The following is a 19,476-nucleotide window of genomic DNA, read 5'->3' on the forward strand; positions in this document are numbered from 1 at the left end:
CACCCTGTTAGTCAGTTTTAGTGGACAACCAACCATTCTAAACCTTTCAGAGAGCATACATTAGAGCAGGCAACATGCAGTTTTCCCAGGGGCTTATCTACAGTGGTGAAAAACACTGATTTCACCCTTAAGCCAATGCTGGCAGTCATGATGACATATGGATACTTTTGGGGAAGATTTGTTATTTCCTGCCCTTAGCCCAACTTTGCTCCAAACTAAAGAAAGTCAAGGAAAAGCCTGGTGTTTCACAATAATCCCAGACTAAACCCTCAGGGTTTTTAGGGTGAGAACAGCTGGATCTGGTCTGATTCAGATTGATCCAGTTATCCACATACCAGGAGGCCTGCCATCCCCCTTTCCCATGCTACACACAGGGAAAGGGGTGGACTGTTTTCAGAGCCACCACTTCATTTTGGGCAGGAACCCATATGTAAAGCCTGCCTAGCACACCACTGCATCTGCTGAGGACAGAAACGGGCACCCAGACATGAGATCAACAAGGAGTTCAGCCGCCTGTTTCTGTCTTATTTGTAGATAGAGGCAGAAATACGAGGGTGAAAGGGAAGATGGTGATTTATTTCTGAAAATCCTTTGTACGTTCCATTAGCCATCATAATGTATGCTCTGCTTAGATCTTGTAAATTCAGGCCTATGTCCTTCCCAATCAGGTCTGTCAGATGCTGCCATATGAAGGAATTTCAGTAATACAGTAATCTAATCTGCCCCAGAACAGAGATGTTTGTGTAAGGTCCTTTTATTCTAACAACCCTGAAAAACATTTTGCTTTTGGCCTTCCCTCTCTATAAAGATTCTCCAGGGCAGCTTTGTGGATTGGGACAACTTCCTTCATGATCCTAGTTCTTCCTGTTGTTTTTGAAACGGAGAAACTGCAGATGGAGCAGCAGCAGCAGATGCAGCAACGGCAGGTGAGTTTTATATGGTTTTCTGTTGCCTTTTAATTTGGCAATTCTAGTATCTTTCCTTACAATGAATTCCTTTCATCTGTGGATCTCCTTTCTTCAATCTAGTACGTCTGCTTTCTGAAAATATTCATAACCCATAGCCTACTCCATGTGTCCTCATTCTTTCCCATTTAGGATAAAATTGCTTATGGGTGAGCAACTTTGAAGCATCCGAGGGCCAGTATCTGGTCCTAGGATCCTTTGGGCCACACAGCATGCCAAAAAAGAACCTACAAGTGCCTGAAAGTCCACTTCTGGTTTTGATAAATTCTTTTTTTAAAAAAAAGAATTTATAAAAAGTGTATGGGAATCCTATAACTTATTTAAGATATGAATCTCCTCTCCTGGAGGCATACAGAAGCCGCAGTTCACCCATTTTTCCAGAAATCTGAAGGGGTTGAGGGACACCAAAACACAGCAGAAGGGTCCTATACAACCTTAAGGCTGCATTTCGCCTACCCATCATAGATAGACACAGTCCAGATCATCAATGAATATTCACATTTTATCCTTTACTACAGCACTTTTCAATCACTACAGCTGCTGTTACAAGATAGGATTGATATTCACATCTTTCCTTCCATTCTCATTACTAGCTTCTATCTTGTATACTGGTGATAATTGTATTATCACAAAACATTTATGCTGGTTGATTTGGTTTGAATCCTATTACTGTTAGCTTCAGAAATTAATCAGGTAAACCAGTCCTTGCATCAAAGCAGTTGCATGATGATAGCTGCCTGAAGTTTCCTAACCAGTAATAACATATTACATCCTCTTATTTACCAACCACATTACTGCACTACATTCTTACAGTGCTGCTATTCCACTTTTACTGCTCTAGCTGCCTTCTGTTGCATTCTGAGGCTTGTAGGTCAGTGAGGCCTAAGAGCTCTCTGGCTGAGAATTCAAAATGCCCCTCCCTCAACTGTAAATCCCAGGATGCAGCCAGAGTAGTTAAAGTGGAATAGTAGCATAATAACAGTGTAGTGCAGTAATCTAGCAAGAATCTTGTTTTCTATCTGTTCATCCCTCAACTCAAGGAAGCTGTTGCCCTCATTGACATGAGTTGGCCTTGGTCCTGGCCCTGGGGTGGTTTCCTACCATCATTAAATGGACTGGGGCCACAGATACCATCCTAAATCTGAGGCGCCTTTTGTTCTCCTTGGCAGAAGAATAATGCTGCAGAATACACTGGACCCTCCACATTCGCTGGGTTAGGAGCATAGGACCCCAATGAAAGTGGGAAAACCTCAAATAAAAAAAACGTACTTTTTTACCCGAGAGAACACCACTCTAGGAATCTCTAGGTCCTCCAGTACAGCTCTACGGTCAGCATCCAACAGAAATTGCCCACAGAATTGTGCTGGAGGAGCTACAAATGGCCAGAGAAGTATTTTCTTGAGGAATCCCTGGGTCGTACTGGAGGAGCTAGAGATTCCTAGAGAACATATTAATCTAATCTGCAAATAATCAAATCTGCAAAGAAAGCTGCAAATGTGGAGGGCTCATTGTTTGAGCCAGAAGGATGCAAAAGGACCATAAGACATGAAATATGAAGTAAAAATCCTTGCCCAGGTTTGATTACTGATATTGCTTGTGGTTATTCTAACACTCTTATTTCTTACAGATTTTATTAGGACCCAACACAGGACTCTCTGGAGGAATGCCAGGTGCTCTTCCTTCTCTTCCTGGAAAGATTTAATTAAGCTTCATTCGAACCACAATTTGAAAGGAAGCTGGAAATCATATGTTTGAACTGATGTTGGGTTAAGGCTGGGGCATTTTTTCCTTAAAACTGTGGTACATTCAGCTAGTCACAGTGGAAGCAGAACCTTAATCTGGATCTTCTAAAATGGTTTTTCTTCCTTCATCTTTTGACAGTCATGATTTCCCCATATACTTAATCAATGTTATAATCAGCTACAAGGACTTTTGAATCCTCTGTTTGGTATCCTTACCTCCAAGAAACCAACTCTGAACATGTTGAATACTGGCCAGCTTTAGCCAGTAGTACTGTCTGTGTAAATAATCTTGTTTTCCCTTCCTGCTGTATCTAAGATCTGTCTCTGAGCAGTAAGAGCAAGAAATGGAGTAAATGGGCCAGCAGGTATAGTATATTGAAGAATATAGTGTACATTAAAGTCCATGGTGTGAGCATGTTTACTTGAAGCTCATGCCTTATAATGTATTGTTTCAAAAAATAAGGGATGCAAGAGAAGTTAATTTTGCAGATTTTCTGTGCTGAATCTATTAGTGTGAAAGTCAGCTACACCACTTTTGTATTAAATAGTTTCAGTGCAAACATAAGTGTTTTTTGTCATTATTTCAGGTTTGATTTACATCTTGCTTGCTTTAAGTTGAATGCCAAGAGACTTTTTAGTCTTAAGTTTACATTTGAGTTTTCACTATTGAGGAGTGAGAGAAGGTGGGATTCCCCCCTCCCAAAATAATACCTGTAGAGCCAGTGCGGTGTAATTGTTTGAGTTTTGAACTACAGCTTTGAAGACCAGGGTTTGAATTCTGATTCAGCCATGGACACCCTCTGGTGACCTCGGGCACGTTACACTCTCAGGTTCAGAGGATAGCAATAACAACCTCCCATGAACAAACCTTGCCAAGAAAAACCCATGATAGGTTTGCGTAGGTTGGAGAGAACTTGAAGGCACATAAATGACAGTAAACCATTATTGAGCCAGCATGGTGTAGTAGTTTGAGTGCGAGATTCCCATGGTTTGATTCCCAGCTCAGCCATAAAACCCACTGGGTGACTTTGGGCAATTCACATTCTCTCAAAGCAAAGAAAAGCAATGGCAAACTACAGTGGTGCCTCGGGTTACGAAATTAATTCGTTCCGCCGCCGCTTTCGTAACCCGAAAAGCATTCGCAAGCCAAAATGCCATAGGCGCTAATGGGGAAAAGCCGCGATTTCGTGCGAAAAAGCCGAAAAAAGCACCAAAAATTTTTTCGTAACCCGGAACAATTATTTCCTATGGGATTTTTTCGTATCCCGGAAATTTCGTAACCTGGGTATTTCGTAACCTGGGTACCACTGTACCTCTGAACAAATCTTGCAAAGAAAATCCCATGATAGGGTCACCATAAGTAAAAATGACTTGAAGGCACAAGAACCTTCATTATTACATTAACATGTAGAACAGTAGACATAGGAAGGTTTTTCTTATTTTTAATATTTGGATAAACAAAATACATCTCTGTAAACAAACCCAAGACAAGGCTATAACAAAACCAAACAAGCAAGAAAACAATTATGGGTTTTTCCATTCCCAAGCAATGGGACTGGGCTGGTTTCTTTCCTCTTGCCATAACTCTGGTCCAGGGGTGTGTGATCCAATGTTCCCTTTTCCTGAGCTGCTGAATCACACCACTTTCCATGTGGACAGAACAATGGCATAAATAACATAGAGGAGAGAAACAGCCATAGGTTTTTTTTAAAGATTTGCATATTGTGCACTGGTCCATTGGGTTCCATGCAAACATAGTCTTTCCAAAGTGCTATTTTAGTCAGCATAGAGAATAGTCTTTGCTGCTGATTTTTTTTTAAACACTTGAAAAAAAATGGCTTCAGGTCAGAAGCAGAACTGCAAGCCTGGTATTCTGCTTGTGAAAAGTGTGTGTACAAATCCTGCTAGCTGGTTTTGGTCATTGGAATGTGTAGTCCAGAAGAATGGGGGGAGGGCTTCTGTAAAAGTAGAAGTATTAGGTTTGGACTGTAGTACATGCAGAGAACAGCCATCTTGGGTTTCCAGTATAACATCTGAAGGTTTTCCAGAGGTCAATAAACAAGACTTGTCTTGATGCCACTTGCATGGTATTCAGCTGTGAAAGGTACTTGGAATGCTAGCTTGAAAGGGATATATCTTGCTCGTATTCATTATGGATAGGCTGGAGATCCTTGGAGGCTCCCTTTGTAGCTAATCACATAATTGCCCCCTATATGAAATGCTGAACCATGAAACTTATATCTGTTCCTTGAATGCTATTGTAAATGAAGCTGGCAAAAAGCAGTAATAAAAATCCAACAACAGAACAACCTGGGTTCAAGGGGGAGTTAATAGTTTGAAAGGTTAGTCAAAATTCCATTTCATATAACAGAAGAATAAATGATGCCCAACACCTCAACGAGGTGATAAGGTAAACCAATTTCTTAATGAAGTCTTCAGCTCTTTCATCACTGATTTGGTGAGAAGGGAGGGTTGCTCACTTGCCAGTCAGAAAGGAAGAATGTCTACCTTCTGCAAACAGCTCCCACCTCACCCCACAGAATTGCTTACACACACATTACCTCAGCTGACAGCTGCTAAAGAAGTCACAGAGATCTAGCCCTTAGATCTTGTTCCCCATAACTTCAAAATTAAAAATTGCCTTTCCACCAGCTTCCTACCTTATTGAAACTTGGCTCTGCTTCCCTTTTACTCCATGATTCCATCCTCAAACAGCCTGTAATTTTATTCCCTGCGCAGTGAGTATTTTCCCTGAATTACAGATCAGACAGACAAGAAAAATAAACACAGGCTACATCTAGCCCACCTAACAAAAATACTTGAGGCTTTTAAATAAGCATCAATTAATTATCTCTTTCCCAAATGATTCAGTCTTTCATTCTCATACCAATAAAGGACACAGTTATAGTAAAAGGTATGAGAAAAGAACCCTTCTGAGAGTTCCCCTCCTGTAGAGAGTTCTCTAAAGGTGGTCCCATTTTGTCTACATATCCCCTAATTCTTGGCACAATTACTATTACAAAAGGGGAGTCCACAAGCACCATACCATTGCTAAAAATATCTATAGAGTTTCCTGAGAGACCCATATGATTTGCAGATTTCCTCTACAAAGTTTGGTGTTGGAGGGAAATAGATACGGAGGGAAATGCTTGCCCCATCTCTCCCCTGAAGGAGAGCCACACTATCCAGCCAAATGGGCTTTGGGGACTCCTGAAGACAGTAGTGTGCAACCTGCTATAAAGTCTTAAGACTGTGCTGGGGAAATAGGGGAAAATTCCAACACCTCACTTCTAAATCATGCTATGTATTACAATTAAAGAGCACACAGCAGGCTTCCATCTCCTCCTTTTATACGTTCAGCAACTCTGCTCTTTCATGCTGGCCCTACAATAACTTGTGGCTGCCTTACTGCACCCTCATAATGGAGAAAATAACTCTCCAGACTTCCAAGGAAGAGGGGTTAAGAGTGCTCATAATCCACATCACAGGACATTAGAAGGTGGTGGGGGAGGGGACCAGTACTGTAGTGTGAGGACAGGGAATTTGCAGATCATGCATCAGCTCTCCAACTCTGACGTGCTTCCACCTCTTCAGGCACCACCAATAGAAGTTCACAGTTCTTTCCTCGCAACTGGTGTCTCAAAAACTTCCTGTAGAAAAAGAAATCAAGTATAGTTGCATTCTGGAGCTTACTGAGTGCTCTATCAGCAGTATGTACATAGTGATTAGATGCAAAAGGGTCTTGTAGCCCTTTGAGACTAACTGAAAAAAAGAAGTTGTTAGCATGAGCCTTCACAGACTTGAGCCTACTTCAGACACACAGTAGTTACATACTCATTTTAATCTAGAAAGAGCTAAAGGCACTGGGCCTGCTTATGTAAGAGACGACCTCAGACAATTCTTTTCCCCACATCCCAAGGTGTTTTTGTTTGTTTTTATATATACACACTAAAGTGTGTAAGTATCATCACAAGAGAGCTAACAATGGCTAGGAATATACTCATTCCTCTGGCTAAAGCCACAGGGAACAATCTAAAAAATAATGACAAATGTATTTTATTGCTAGTGTTTACAATTGTTTTGCAAAAAATGTAAAGTAGAAGGACAAAATCCAGACTAAGGCATGTAATCACCATTCTTGACCTTTGCTGGACACTTTATCCTTGTCATCTTTTAGGTTAACCAAATCATCCTATATAGCAGAGGTGGGCATCTGCTCCCACAAACAGACAAAGAGAAGCCTTTGGGGCATTTTTAACATATTTTGGATTTCAAAAAATGCCTCTCCTGTGCCAAAATTGGCCCAGGGATGGGTGGGTGGGGGGCTGCAAAATGTGGTGACCTGCACTCCATACCTCCCCCTAGTGGACATTTTCAAATATTTGGGGAGAGGACCCTGAAAATTTTTACCAAAGTTGTTTTTGATCTCTGACGAGACAAAGAGTTTCCAAATGTGATGGAAATGCACACCTCCTAAACGAAATCAGATCATTCTGGAACAAAAATATGTATTTGCTTGAACTCCCTGGGGCCACAAAAATTGTCATGGGGGCTGCATACAGTCTGTACTTTGCCCACCCCTGCTATAAAGGCTGCGAAAAGTGTACCTTGTTGGCCTCAGAGTCCTCCGGGTTTTGTTTTTGTTTTTTGGCTTTACAATATCTGGGTTTATTTTCAGGAGATTTTCTGCCTGGAAACAGCCTCAAACCTTCCCAAACGACATGTAAATATACAGGTTTCACTCACTGCCCTCCCGCCGAGGCCCCCCCCAAACCCCTAAAATGTAAAAGGCTGAAATTAGCCTAAAATTAAGCACAATGGCAGCCACAAGTGACACTCACTTCCAGTGTGTTTGGAAGGTGGGAATGTAGCATACAGGGAAATGGCTCCCATCCCCATGCAGTAGCTCACCCCTGCTACATAGATTATGTACTGCACTTTACAATGGGTGCAGTGGATGACATCCAGATTACAAGATAGGATGGCAGGTAACCTACCTGAGCTCACTTTCACCACCAATCCATTCAGGCATCTTGAGTTTAGAGTCAAGATTGTAGTAGGTCCCTCCCACTTCCCGGACACAGATCCAATGTTGCCGTTTTAGAGGAAGTTTCAATGGACCCCAACAGAGGCTTGAAGGCAGATTCATAATGAAGCCCATCACATTAGAGAGGGCAATTACATTAACATCCCTGAACAGAGAGAGAAGGAATAAAACATTGGTAAGAAAGGCTCTCTCATATTCAGTTATAAACCCATGAGGGAATCAAGAGATTTTCACTGATGGCAAGCCTCTCTAGATATGCTGGTTCTCTTTACCTGCGCTTATCCCACCAAACTGTTTCGTAACCTTTGGTCTGAAGAGCTGCCATGATGACATTTACGTCATAGTTCCCATTTCCCAGCATGCTCTTCTTGTGTGGTGTCACCATAGTGTTGGGAGACAACCTGAAAAAATGAAACACATATGTATTATCCTATTATTTCTTAGATTGTATGCCATAGGCAGGTTTACTCTCTTATATTTATTGTTTTATGTACAGCGCTGTGCAAATCTACACGCTATATAAATAAATAATAATAATAACAACATTGCACAAACTTAAGACAACAGTATCTGTCAGGAGGCAAAGCAGAACAGATATGTGAAATAAGGTTGAAGATGGATTGAAACAAAGTTTAAATATGCCTGTTTTATTTGTGTGCCATTTCCCCCCTCTGCTTCTTGTACTACCAAAGTTTTTAAAAGTATACCTACTGACTTTTCTGTCACCAGATTTACATCCTTTCAAAAGGTACTGCTATCTAGAGTTCAGTAAACTTTTCTAGCAGAGGTGGACAAAGTGCAGCCTGGTTTATGGCACTCAGTCCTTTCAGAGTCTGGCCAAAAAGGGCTGTGTGTCTATGAACTGCCTTTCCTGAAAGCAGCCAGAAGTGATAATATGCCTCTTAAATATGTTGCAAGGCATCCTTTAACATCAAAAATACCAAGTTTTCAAAACTAGAAGTGGCTGTCTGGTCACTTCTGGTGAGGGGACGTAAAAGTGGAACACCTGACAGTATGTACTACCCTCAGAGGCTCCCACATCTTTTGTCCAAGGGCAGAAAACTGGCCCCAAGACCCATTAGAATTGCCTACTCCAGTTCACAGGGACTGCAACAATGAAGAGCAAAACTTCCAACTGTAGCAAGAGTGAACTTTTAACTACATTACTCCAAAACTCTGACTCTAAATAGAAGACAAAGCCTGGTATAGATTCGCCCAAAAGGGTGGGCTGGGGCTGCCTTTCCTTGCCACATAGCAGCACCACAGCAACCAAATTGCGTGGTGCTGCTACGTGAAAAAAAAGGACCGCTAAAAGCAGCTCCTTTCTGTGCTGCTGTTAACAGCTGGCGGTGCCGCAAGCATGTCGCTGCTGCACTGCTCCATCTGGATGCCACGCAGCAGTGACGTCACAGCTGTGCGCGCTGTCTGGATGGTGCCGCGTAGCTGTGGCGTCATGGCAATGTGCTGGGGTTACAGGGCGTGTGCACGCGCGCCCCAAGGCAACCCTAACACGTCGCCATGATGCCGCAAAGGGCCCATTTGTACTGGGCCTAACAGCCTGTACAGACACGCCAAAATAAAGCTGCTTCAGGTCACTTTGGAGGTATGTTGTTTAAATGATACATGCATCCTAAGAGGCCAGAAGCCACACAAAGCCACGCTTCAGTCCTAAGGCTGGCCTCTTAAGATGCGTGTGTCATTTAAACCTCCAAAGTATACCTCCAAAGTGGCCCGAAGCAGATTTATTTTGGGGACAGATCTTTCTACACTTTTGAAAGACTGATAAAGTCCCAAATTTGTTGGTGACATGATCTCAGAAAACATTTGGAAAACACATACTTTGGTTATTTTCTGAACAAAGTCAGATAGGTCATGTTGGCCTCAGTTCAAGAACTGAGTGATATTCTAACAATGTTAATCTGTAATTAGAACTAGCATGTGGAAATGGGCTATCCTTAAAAACAGTTGTCATTAAAAGATATTCCCTCTTCCCAGCCAGATGGCATCTGTTCATTCATAATTGCTCTGGAAGAACCAAGGGCACCTTGCACTTCTTTTTAGAAAAGGATAACATGAGACAACTCCACTTTTTGCACTGACAAGGGGAGGTCTGCTCTGAAACACATCAACTTTAGGTACAAGATAAACTAGCAAAGAGAACAGGCAATGGGAACTATCAAGAGGATCAGCCAATGTTTTTCTGGTTAATTAATCACAACCATACTAATTCTACAATGATATGTGTAAATACATAAGCCGCAAAATCTTTAAGCATCATGAACTTTCTTAAACGTTCCTGAACATTTACAGAAGCTTGACTTTTCAGTTCTGTTGAGTTCAAGATCAAAATGTAAGAGAATTTCTTTCAAGGTAGCATCTCTGAAATTAAGATTCCTGTGAGACTTGAAAAATAACAGAACTTCGATAAAAAAAAAAGTCACTGCACAAACAACACAGGAGCTATTACACTGATTATATTACTTGTCTTTTTTTTAAATAAAAACTCCAAACAGCAAAAGCAAAAACTGGAGAGCATCCAACAGAATCCACAAAGAAAGATTTCAGTGTGTTTAAATGTTTAAAAGGTAATGTTTTGGCCTACAAATATTTGAGTCTTCAGAGAATCAAAATAGTCCACACAAATGTCTGAAAAATAGTCTGCACAAATATCTGATAAAATAGGCACCAATATCACTTCCTGGTACCAGCAAGCCACCTTGGAGTCTGTTTTAACAACTGAACATCACTTTATAGCATCTTGAGATGGAGACTTGTGGTCATTTTTTTTAAATACAGCCTAGTCCTGTATATTTTCTTCTCTACTTTACAACTCTTCCCACTGCCATTTCGATTTGATCTACTCGATTAAGTGTGCATGGGACTGTAACTCTAAAAATGTTGAGGATTTCAAGCTGCAAATGACGTTGTGAGCCTTCAAGTCATTTCCAGCCTATGGTGACCCTATCACTGGGGTTTCTTGGGAAGATTTGTTCAGATTTGCCTTTCCCTTCTGCGGCTGAAAGTGTGACTTGCTAAGGTCATGCAGTAGGTTGCCATGACCAAGAAAGGATTCAGACCCTAGTCTCCAGAGTAGTAGTCCAACACGCAAACCATTACACCATGCTGGCGCTTGTAAATTACTACAATGTCATTTTTCAGCTGAAGCCTTCCTTTTTTCAAGCCAGTTACAACCACACATAGTATATGAATGGGACAATATTATCACAGAGTTGGAAGAACCATCCCACCATGCAGGAATACACAACCAAAGCATCTCTGTTTAAAAACCTTCAAAGAAGGAGACTCTACTACTCCCCAAGGGAGTTTGTGTTCCACTGTCAAACAGTTCTTACTGTCATGAAGTTCTTACTAATGTTGAGGTGGAATCTCTTTTTCTGTAGTTTGCATCCATTGCTCTGTGTCTTAGTCTTTGGAGCAGCAAAAAACAAGCTTGCTCCATTCTCAATATGACATCCTTTCAAATATTTAAACAGGGTTATCATATCATCTCTTAACCTTCTCTTCTCCAGGCTAAACATACCCAACTCCCTAAATCGCTTTGCATAGGGCATGGTTTCCAGTTTGCAAAAGGATGAAAGTTTGAATCCTGTATTAGGACTCCAAGAAAACAGGGATCAAATCCCCTCTCAGCTACAGAAACCCACGGAAGTGATCATTGGCAAACCATACTCTCTCAGCCTCAGAGGAAGGCAATACCAAACCTCCTCTGAACAAAAACTGGCCAATAAAACCATGCGATAGGGTCACCTTGTGTGTATGCCATCAACTTATGGTGACCTCATGGATTTTTTTGGGTTTCTTAGGCAAGGAATATTCTGAAGTAGTTTTGGAAGGATCATCATAAGTCTGAAATGACTTGAAGGCACACAACAGCAACAGTAAAGGATGACAGGGCGCATAAAACAGAGATGTGTGTACCAAAGAGAAAATGCATTTAATTCTTTGTAGAAGCAACATGTCTCACTGCAAGGGAAGTGATATGAGAATAGAAGAGATTGTAAAAGATAGTGACTTTCAGATCACAGACTGGGGGAAACAGCTTCCAGCTTACCAAGTCAAAGAATGACCATACGAATCACATGGTAGCAAGACTTGTATTAAATACCATGATTTGGCATCAGTTTACATCAGCAGGAAACTTCAGCTAACCTCTGGTTCCTCATTTGTTACAAGCACATACCTAGCTTTTCATGTTTACACATTAAATACATGTACAAAAGAGCCCTAGATGGATTTTATTTACTGGTCAGAGACTGAGAAAGACAGGTAGGCCCACCCTCCAAAAATGCAAATTACATGGGATGAGGGTGGTCTCTTCTCAAGATAAAACAAGCAAATGCACCAGTACCATCTGACCTCTCCCATGAGAATATAATGCTGACAAAACCCAAGTTTTTCCTACCTCTGGAAAATTTCTTGCAACGTATCTCGCGTAAAGGCATTGCCATCCTGGAAGACATTGTTGAGGGCATGGAGAGCACACAGCTCCCTGCGTTGCTTTTCGTGATAAATACGCACTGGCGTCAGCTGTGGCGTTTCTGGTGTTTCTGATTTGGTTTTGTCACCTTTCCATGGCACACAACTCATTTTTATCCACGTGGTGTAAGAAGTGAAGTTGGGAGATGATAAAGTTTATGTTTCTCCACACATGTGAAAAGCAAAGAGCAAATAACTCCTTTCTTTCTAGGCAACTCCACCTGATCCAAGTGGAAATCTTGTTGCTTTAACCGTTCACTTTATTGGATGGCTGCAAAAGTAACTTAAAGACATGAATCATTTTCCTTCCACCCACCCTCTTCCCTCCTTTAGTCTTAGTATATTTCTGCCTTTCTCCTGGTCTCCCCTTGAAATATATGTTGCATGGCTCTAGCATCACAGTGTCAAATAGAATTCCTCACATCGCTCCTTTTCCTCCATTTCCTTTAGTCCAATAATAGCTCTAAAACAAAGAGTCTAATTCTGAAAATATGCTCACCCTTAAAAAGAACAAAAAAAGACAAACATTATGAAATTAATCAAGGCCAAGCTGCTGCTCCCCAAAAGGAATACAGAGGTCCCCAAAAAGCATCAACTGCATTTTTGCATTCTTGAGGGAGTGTTTGTTTTCTCTAAACAAAGATGTCAAGTAGCAGGGAAAGATCAGTTTCTTCTATGGCAGGAAGTGAAAGGATGCTGCTCAGCCTTCAGTAAGCAGAGAATTCCATGCCCAATGCTTTGTATGTTCCTGAAGTAGAAAGAAAACATCAAATTAAGCATACGATCCTAATTCCCCAAAACACCAAGTAAGTAGAATTGTACACAGCACCCCAGAAACGTTTCTAAAACTGCCATGTATAGATTCATTTCCCCTTTCGGCCATGAAACCCACCGGGTGACCTTGGGCAAGTCACATGCTCTCAGCTTCAGAGGAAGGCATAAAACTACAAAGCCCAGAATTCCACAGCATTGAGCTATAGCAGCTAAAACGGTGTCACACTACATTAATCCTGCAGTGTAGATGCAACCTTGGTCAATGAGCTCAGGACACATTCTATTGTGTCCTTATTCGACTGTAGTGCCTAGAACTGAACATAGGTGAAGTCTGACCAACGTAGAATAAGATGGTACCGTTATTTCACGACAGAGAGCCAGCATGGCACAGTGGTTGGAGGACTGGACTATGACTCTGTAGACCAGGGTTCAATGAAACCAGTTTGGCCATGAAACCTTGGGCAAGTCATATACTGTCAACCTCAGGGGATGGCAATGGCAAAACTCCTCTGAACAAATACTGCCAAGAAAACCTCTTGATAGGTTTGCCTTATGGTCACCGTAAATCAGAAATGCCTTGTAGGCACACAACAACAATGACTTCATGCTGCATATTGGGAGCCATACATCACTGGGAAGGCTGCCTCCCCTTGTTGTTGTTGTTGTTGCGCCTCTTCAAGTCATTTGGCTAGATCCTAAGGCAAACCTATAGAGGGGTTTTCTTGTCAAGTTTCTTCAGGGCCCCACAACAAACTCCAGCTCCCAGAATTCCATAGCAAAGAGCCACACAAAGAGTTAAAACGGTCCCAAACCGGGTTATTTCTCCAGTGTGGATGCAGCCTGTCAGAGAGAGCTCTGGTGCCACAACAAAACACAATTCTCTAGCACTGATCCAGGGCAGTTAAAGCGGTCTCGAAGTGGGTCATTTCTGCGGTGTGTCCTTCTGCCTCGCAGCCAGTGCAATCCTGGGCCTGTGGGTGTTGTGCAACCCTCCTCCTCGCCCCAGCCCCAGCCCCAGCCCCAGGGCTTCATGGCTGTCGCAAGGACCCTTCTTGAAGGGCGAAGGGGGATTTCATATTCATATATATATATATATATATGTTTGTTTGTTTGTTTGTGGGGAATTGCCCTGAGAGGCTTCAAGGGGGCGCAGCAAAGGCTCCTTTGTGGGGAAGGGAGAAACCCCACCGTCTCCCTTCTCCCCTCAGAGCCCTCTTAAGTGAAGGGAGAGGAAGGAGAAGCCCCCCTCTCTCTCTCCTCAGAGCCCCTTCTGAAGGGTCTCTTTCTCTCTCTCTACTCACCAGTCCTTAGTGGCCCCAATCTGCTTTCTTGGACCAGGAACCCGCGCATGCGCAGCCCCAGGAGTTCGGTTGTGTCTATGTCTGTGAAGGGGGGGCGTCCTGTGCCCAGCGCCAGCCCCTAAGCCCCGCCCCTAGACCAACGTTAGCAGCGAGGCGCTCTTTACGTCAAGGGAAAGTGGGCGTGGCTTTCTTCTTCTCCCCTCCACCCCTCCCCTTCCCTAAGTGTTTTTCCCCCTCATTAGAACGGTGTCTCTGAGGTATCGGACTATCATTCCCGTGATGCTCCCGGCTAGAAACCTTAGCGGCGGGCTTCTGGGAGATGTAGTTCAACCCATCTGGCAGGCCCTCAGCCTGATTAGAGGCAGATACAGTGCACAAAGGATTTTGAATTGACATTCTCATATAGCAATGGCATATAGTATATGAATTATATGTTTATTTTATTTATATACCGCTTTTCCAAATTAGATCAAAGGGTGTACAACAGGAAGTACAATACAAAGTCAAAAAAACAACAACATAACAAGCCTCTCTCCCCCTCAAGATGGGATATATATGTATATAAATATAAAATAAAATATAAAATAAATAAATGAAATAAATTATATATATATATATATATATATGAAATAATTAAATAAAATTATACATCAGTGGGCCCTTTAAGAGCTTTTGGACTTCAGCTCCCAGAAGCCTCAGCCATGTTGGCCAATAGTCTGGGTTTCTTGGAGCTGAAGTCCAAAAGCTCTTTAAAAGCACAGTTTGGGCCCACTGCGCAGATGCTGTTGTAGAACAGAGGGGCTCAAAGTGGCACGGCAGAAATAATCCAGTCTGAGAGCGCTTTAACTGCCCTTGCTCAATGCTAGGGAATTCTGGGAATTGTAGTTTATTGTGGCACCAGAGGTCTCTCTGACAGAGAAGGCTAAATGTCACATAAAACAATAGTTCCCAGGATTCCCTAGCATTGAGCCAGGGCAGTTAAAGCCATTTAGGAGGAGAAGAATTTCAGCTCAAGCAATTATTGCTCCTTTCTCTCACAGAAATGAGAATGTAAAATGAATACAGTTTTAAGAACAGCATGTCTCCATGAAAGTGACAAAAAAAAAAAAAATAAGACTCTTGTGGCACCTTTAAGATTAAGAGACTAGTCTTAATGGTGCCACAAGATTTTTGTTGTTGTGGAACAGAATGGCACTACATCCAATGGAAACTTTGTGTAGTGAGGCACACTTTGGGGTTGGGCTCTTGGTCTGTTTTGTTTGGCTGCCAGACACTCATAGGATAAAATTCCAACATGATTTTACATTACATTTGACTAAGTCTTACAGAGATGGTGCAACACAACATACAAATGTTTCACCTCACCCTTTCACAAGACTGAAGCAGCCATAATTTATAACAGTCTCAGCAGTCTCAACTGAATTGTTTCTGCAGTGTGTTTTGGACCAAAGTTTATGGAATTTAACTTTGCTATTCTAGTTAATACATCTCATCTTCAGTGAAGGAATCAGGAACCAGACGGATGAACCTGTTAGCTTATGGTGTCGGTATAGGAATGGATTCCACTCCTCCATTATCCACACACACACACACCGTGGCTTTTGTCACTAAAGCTATTTGTTTTTCTTTTATTTGGGGGAAAAAAGTGTGGATTTGATATTTCGTCTACAGCAAAAATGCTAATTTAGAAAAGTGCCACTTAAAAATTATAGATGTAGGAATGCAAACAAAAAGTATACTCTGAATAAATGTAGAGAGATCTTGTAGCACCTTTGAGACTAACTGAAAGAAAGAAATTGGCAGCATGAGCTTTCGTAGACTTCAGTCTACTTCCTCAGATGCATCCGAACGCATCTGAGGGACTTAAGTTTACGAAAGCTCATGCTGCCAACTTCTTTCTTTCAGTTAATCTCAAAGGTGCTACAAGATCTCTGAACACACTGATTCCACAGACTAACACGGCTATATTTTTGAATTCTGAATTAATGTGACTAGGAATATACTATCCTACTGCTCACATTTCCCTGCAAAATCTAGCAGGTATCTTCTTGTCCACAGACTCCTAACAGATTTTGCAGAGGAACTGTTAATGGTACAGGATCTTTTGACAGGGGAAAACGTGTGCAAAGTCTTCTCCTCAAAGTGTCAGGTGGCTTGGGTGCACAGCGGTATTTTAATCTATGCACACAAAGACCCAATGTTGTAATATAGACAAATAGTAGCCAACTGCCTACTTTTTGTCTGACCTGTAATATTAACAGCTCTATGACAAGAAGATCTTGTAACGCCTTTCAGACTGAGAGAAAGAACTGGGTAGTGTAAGCTTTAGTCTACAAAACTTCTTTCTTTCAGAAAGGTGCTACAAGATCCTTTGAATGTGGATCCAAACTAACCTAGGCCTTTTGCTGTGTGACAAGCAAAAATATAGCAGCTGAAACTTTTCCTGACATGAAGATTGAGACGTGGTGGGTAACATTTAACCCACTTAAGTTAATCATACATGATATGAAAAGAGTGAGAGTGCTGCCAAGAAACTCTAAAATGCAGAAACAGTCTCATTAATTCCGATTTCTGTATTTATTTCCTGATAAATGAAATGTAATTAAAAATATACTGACATGTCACAGCAACAACTTGTCCTTGCCTATAGGCAAGGGCTTTCACACAAAGAAATGAAATATGGGAACATACGGGAATCAGCCCAAAAATGCACCTGGTTTTTTGTTGCTCGGTCATGAATCTGTGATTCATTGCATAAATGTGTTTGATTTGGAGAACTGATTTGTAAACAGCAAACCTAGTCTCTGGAACATATGCTCTTGTGCTGCATTTGAATTACAAATATTACCTCCCTAATCTGCCATAGTATTTGCAAAGTGGCCACAGAGCTAATGTGTTGCGTAATGCTCTGATTTAAAAAAACAACAACAACTGAAGACTTCAATCCTATGTTCTCTCATTTGGAATAAAGACTGATATAACTCATTAGGACTTACTTCCTACTTGTAGAAATGCATAGACATCCAGTATAAGTTATTTATTTCAGGTACTTTGATTTTACTGTTTCCAGAAAAAATAATTAAAAGTAGCCATCACATACTTGCTGTTTGCAAATGTCATGTAGCAATTTCTTGTACATATAAAACAATCCTGCATAATGAGGACTTTTTAGTACATCTGCGTAGGTATGAGTGGGAGAGCTAGACTATACTTTGCACATATGTATAGTAACACCTGTATGTAATGGAGGGATGATGTATGGCTCCCAATCTGCATTGTGAAGTAATAGTACCAAGTTATTCTACATTGGTCAGACTTCACTTATTTTCAGTCCTAGGCATTACAGTTTAAGAAGGATATAGTAGAATGTCTCCAGAACTCATTGACCAAAGCTGTGTCTACACTGCAGAATTAATGCAGTTTGACTCTGAATTAACTGCCATGACTCAACACTATAGAATTATGGGATTTGTAATTTTGTGAGATCTTTAGCCTTCTCTGTCAGCATGGTTTGGTGCCACAACAATCCCAGGAGTCTGTAGGATGTAACCATAATAATAATAATAATAATAATAATAATAATAATTTGTATTTATATTTCCCACCTCTCCCAAGGATCAAAGGGGGATTACATCATTAAAATAATACAATACAATCCAAAAAGCAAGATAGTAAAGAGTTTGGAGACTAAACCTTATGAGGAATAGTTGAAGTTTAGCCTGGAGAAGTTTGACAGGCAGTGATGACAGCCTTCAGATAAGTAAAGGACTGTCACGTGGAACATGGAGTGAGCTTGTTTTCCACTGATCCCAGAATACAGGACCCAAAGCAATAGATTCAAATTACAAGAAAGAGAGAAAAAGAGAGATGAAAACTAAATATAGGAAGAACTTCCTGGTAAGAATTATGGACAGTAGAACAGGCAAGCTCAGATCTTCATTTTCCTTTGACCCAAAACTGTAGTCTAGTTGTGCTCCACGCACAGGCAGCCTGCTCCCTCATCTTGCCTGAACTGAACAGAGAAAGAACAATCAAGAATATTTTGTTCTGATCATTACCTTTACATTTATCTGTAGTGTCCTCAATTCTTGCAAGTTTACATATCCACTCTGCACAGTTATAGCATGTTGATAACACTTCTTTGTTACTCAATGAAAGGTGGGGGAAGTCCCCACCAAATATGATAGTGTTGCTTTAATTGTTGGGAAAATTAGCTTTTGCAAGAGGCTGGGTAACCTTTAGGACCTGTTTATACAAGTATTAATAGAGGAAAACTCCAGGTTTGGAGGTGAATTAAGAGGGTTTTATTTACACAGACATAGCATTCAGAGCAAACCAGAATGGTAATAGGGAAACGGGATAGCAAAATTTGCAGGTTTTCAGGGTGTGTGGATCATGAACTGTCGGATGAGCAGAAAACAGAAAGCTGGAGTGGCTCAGACTGAGACGTCTGAGGGCAACACAGACCATACACAGAGGGAAGATGTGTATGCTGGCTGTGTGTGTAGTACAGTGTGCCTACGTCATACACGAGTGCAATATACGAAAGCCGTGCTGGAAGAAGCCATGGCACACACGCCATGTTGCACCACAGGCACAAGTCCCATTATTTTTAATGGGGCGCTCCACCATACGTGGGATTTCCCTTAAGCAGGGTGTGTGTGTCTGGAACGGATGCCTTGAGTAAGGGAAGGGCCCACTGTAGCTAGGTTTATGAAACCCATACTTATACCTAAAATCTAGCCCCAAGCAATGGGCTATCTTGTCAGGAAACAAAGGCAGGATATCCTTTCCCAGGAATTGACAATGATGTTCTGGACTGATATATGTCTTTTAGTGTGACAAAAATAGCAATTGGATTAGGATATTCCCAGGATGGATGGACAGGGACATTTGGCTGGGAACACAACAGGGAGTAGACAGAGAAGATGGCTTACTGCTTTGGGTTGCAATCTTTGTCTCAAGATGCAAAAGGAAGTGCAGATGATGACTTGGATGAAGGAAGGAAATACTTAATACATCAACCTAGATTTTATTGTCCCATTACCTAGATGAAAACATGACTCCGGACATGCTCCTTTTCTCCTGGGAACCTAACCTAGTGTTCCTGAAAGGTCATTGACCTCTCAAAAACATTCTGACTCTAGACA

The 19,476-nt window shown here is 41.5% G+C and overlaps 3 protein-coding genes across 6 annotated transcripts in view; 1 reads left to right on the forward strand and 2 right to left on the reverse strand.

Annotated features, from left to right (window-relative positions):
• TOMM22 (translocase of outer mitochondrial membrane 22) overlaps positions 1–3,272 on the forward strand; it is a 9,649-nt gene extending 6,377 nt beyond the window's left edge. For both annotated transcript variants that reach the window (XM_042469263.1, XM_042469262.1), the window contains exons 3-4: positions 809–926; positions 2,593–3,272. In XM_042469263.1, the coding sequence (XP_042325197.1) occupies positions 809–926; positions 2,593–2,667 (193 nt within the window). In that variant the 3' untranslated portion in view covers positions 2,668–3,272. The remainder of the gene's footprint in view (positions 1–808; positions 927–2,592) is intronic.
• Positions 1–19,476, reverse strand: part of FAM227A (family with sequence similarity 227 member A) — a 410,174-nt gene that overhangs the window by 45,221 nt on the left and 345,477 nt on the right. The gene's annotated exons all lie outside the window — the stretch shown is intronic.
• On the reverse strand, positions 4,133–14,449 carry JOSD1 (Josephin domain containing 1). The gene is made up of 5 exons (XM_042469261.1): positions 14,327–14,449; positions 12,178–12,999; positions 8,027–8,155; positions 7,705–7,899; positions 4,133–6,357 (listed from the first exon to the last, which is right to left on the reverse strand). The coding sequence occupies exons 2-5, from the start codon at positions 12,360–12,362 to the stop codon at positions 6,258–6,260; spliced, it is 609 nt and encodes a 202-aa protein (XP_042325195.1). The 5' UTR covers positions 12,363–12,999; positions 14,327–14,449; the 3' UTR covers positions 4,133–6,257.

Source organism: Sceloporus undulatus, chromosome 5 (genome assembly GCF_019175285.1).
Source record: "Sceloporus undulatus isolate JIND9_A2432 ecotype Alabama chromosome 5, SceUnd_v1.1, whole genome shotgun sequence".
Classification (NCBI taxonomy): domain Eukaryota; kingdom Metazoa; phylum Chordata; class Lepidosauria; order Squamata; family Phrynosomatidae; genus Sceloporus; species Sceloporus undulatus.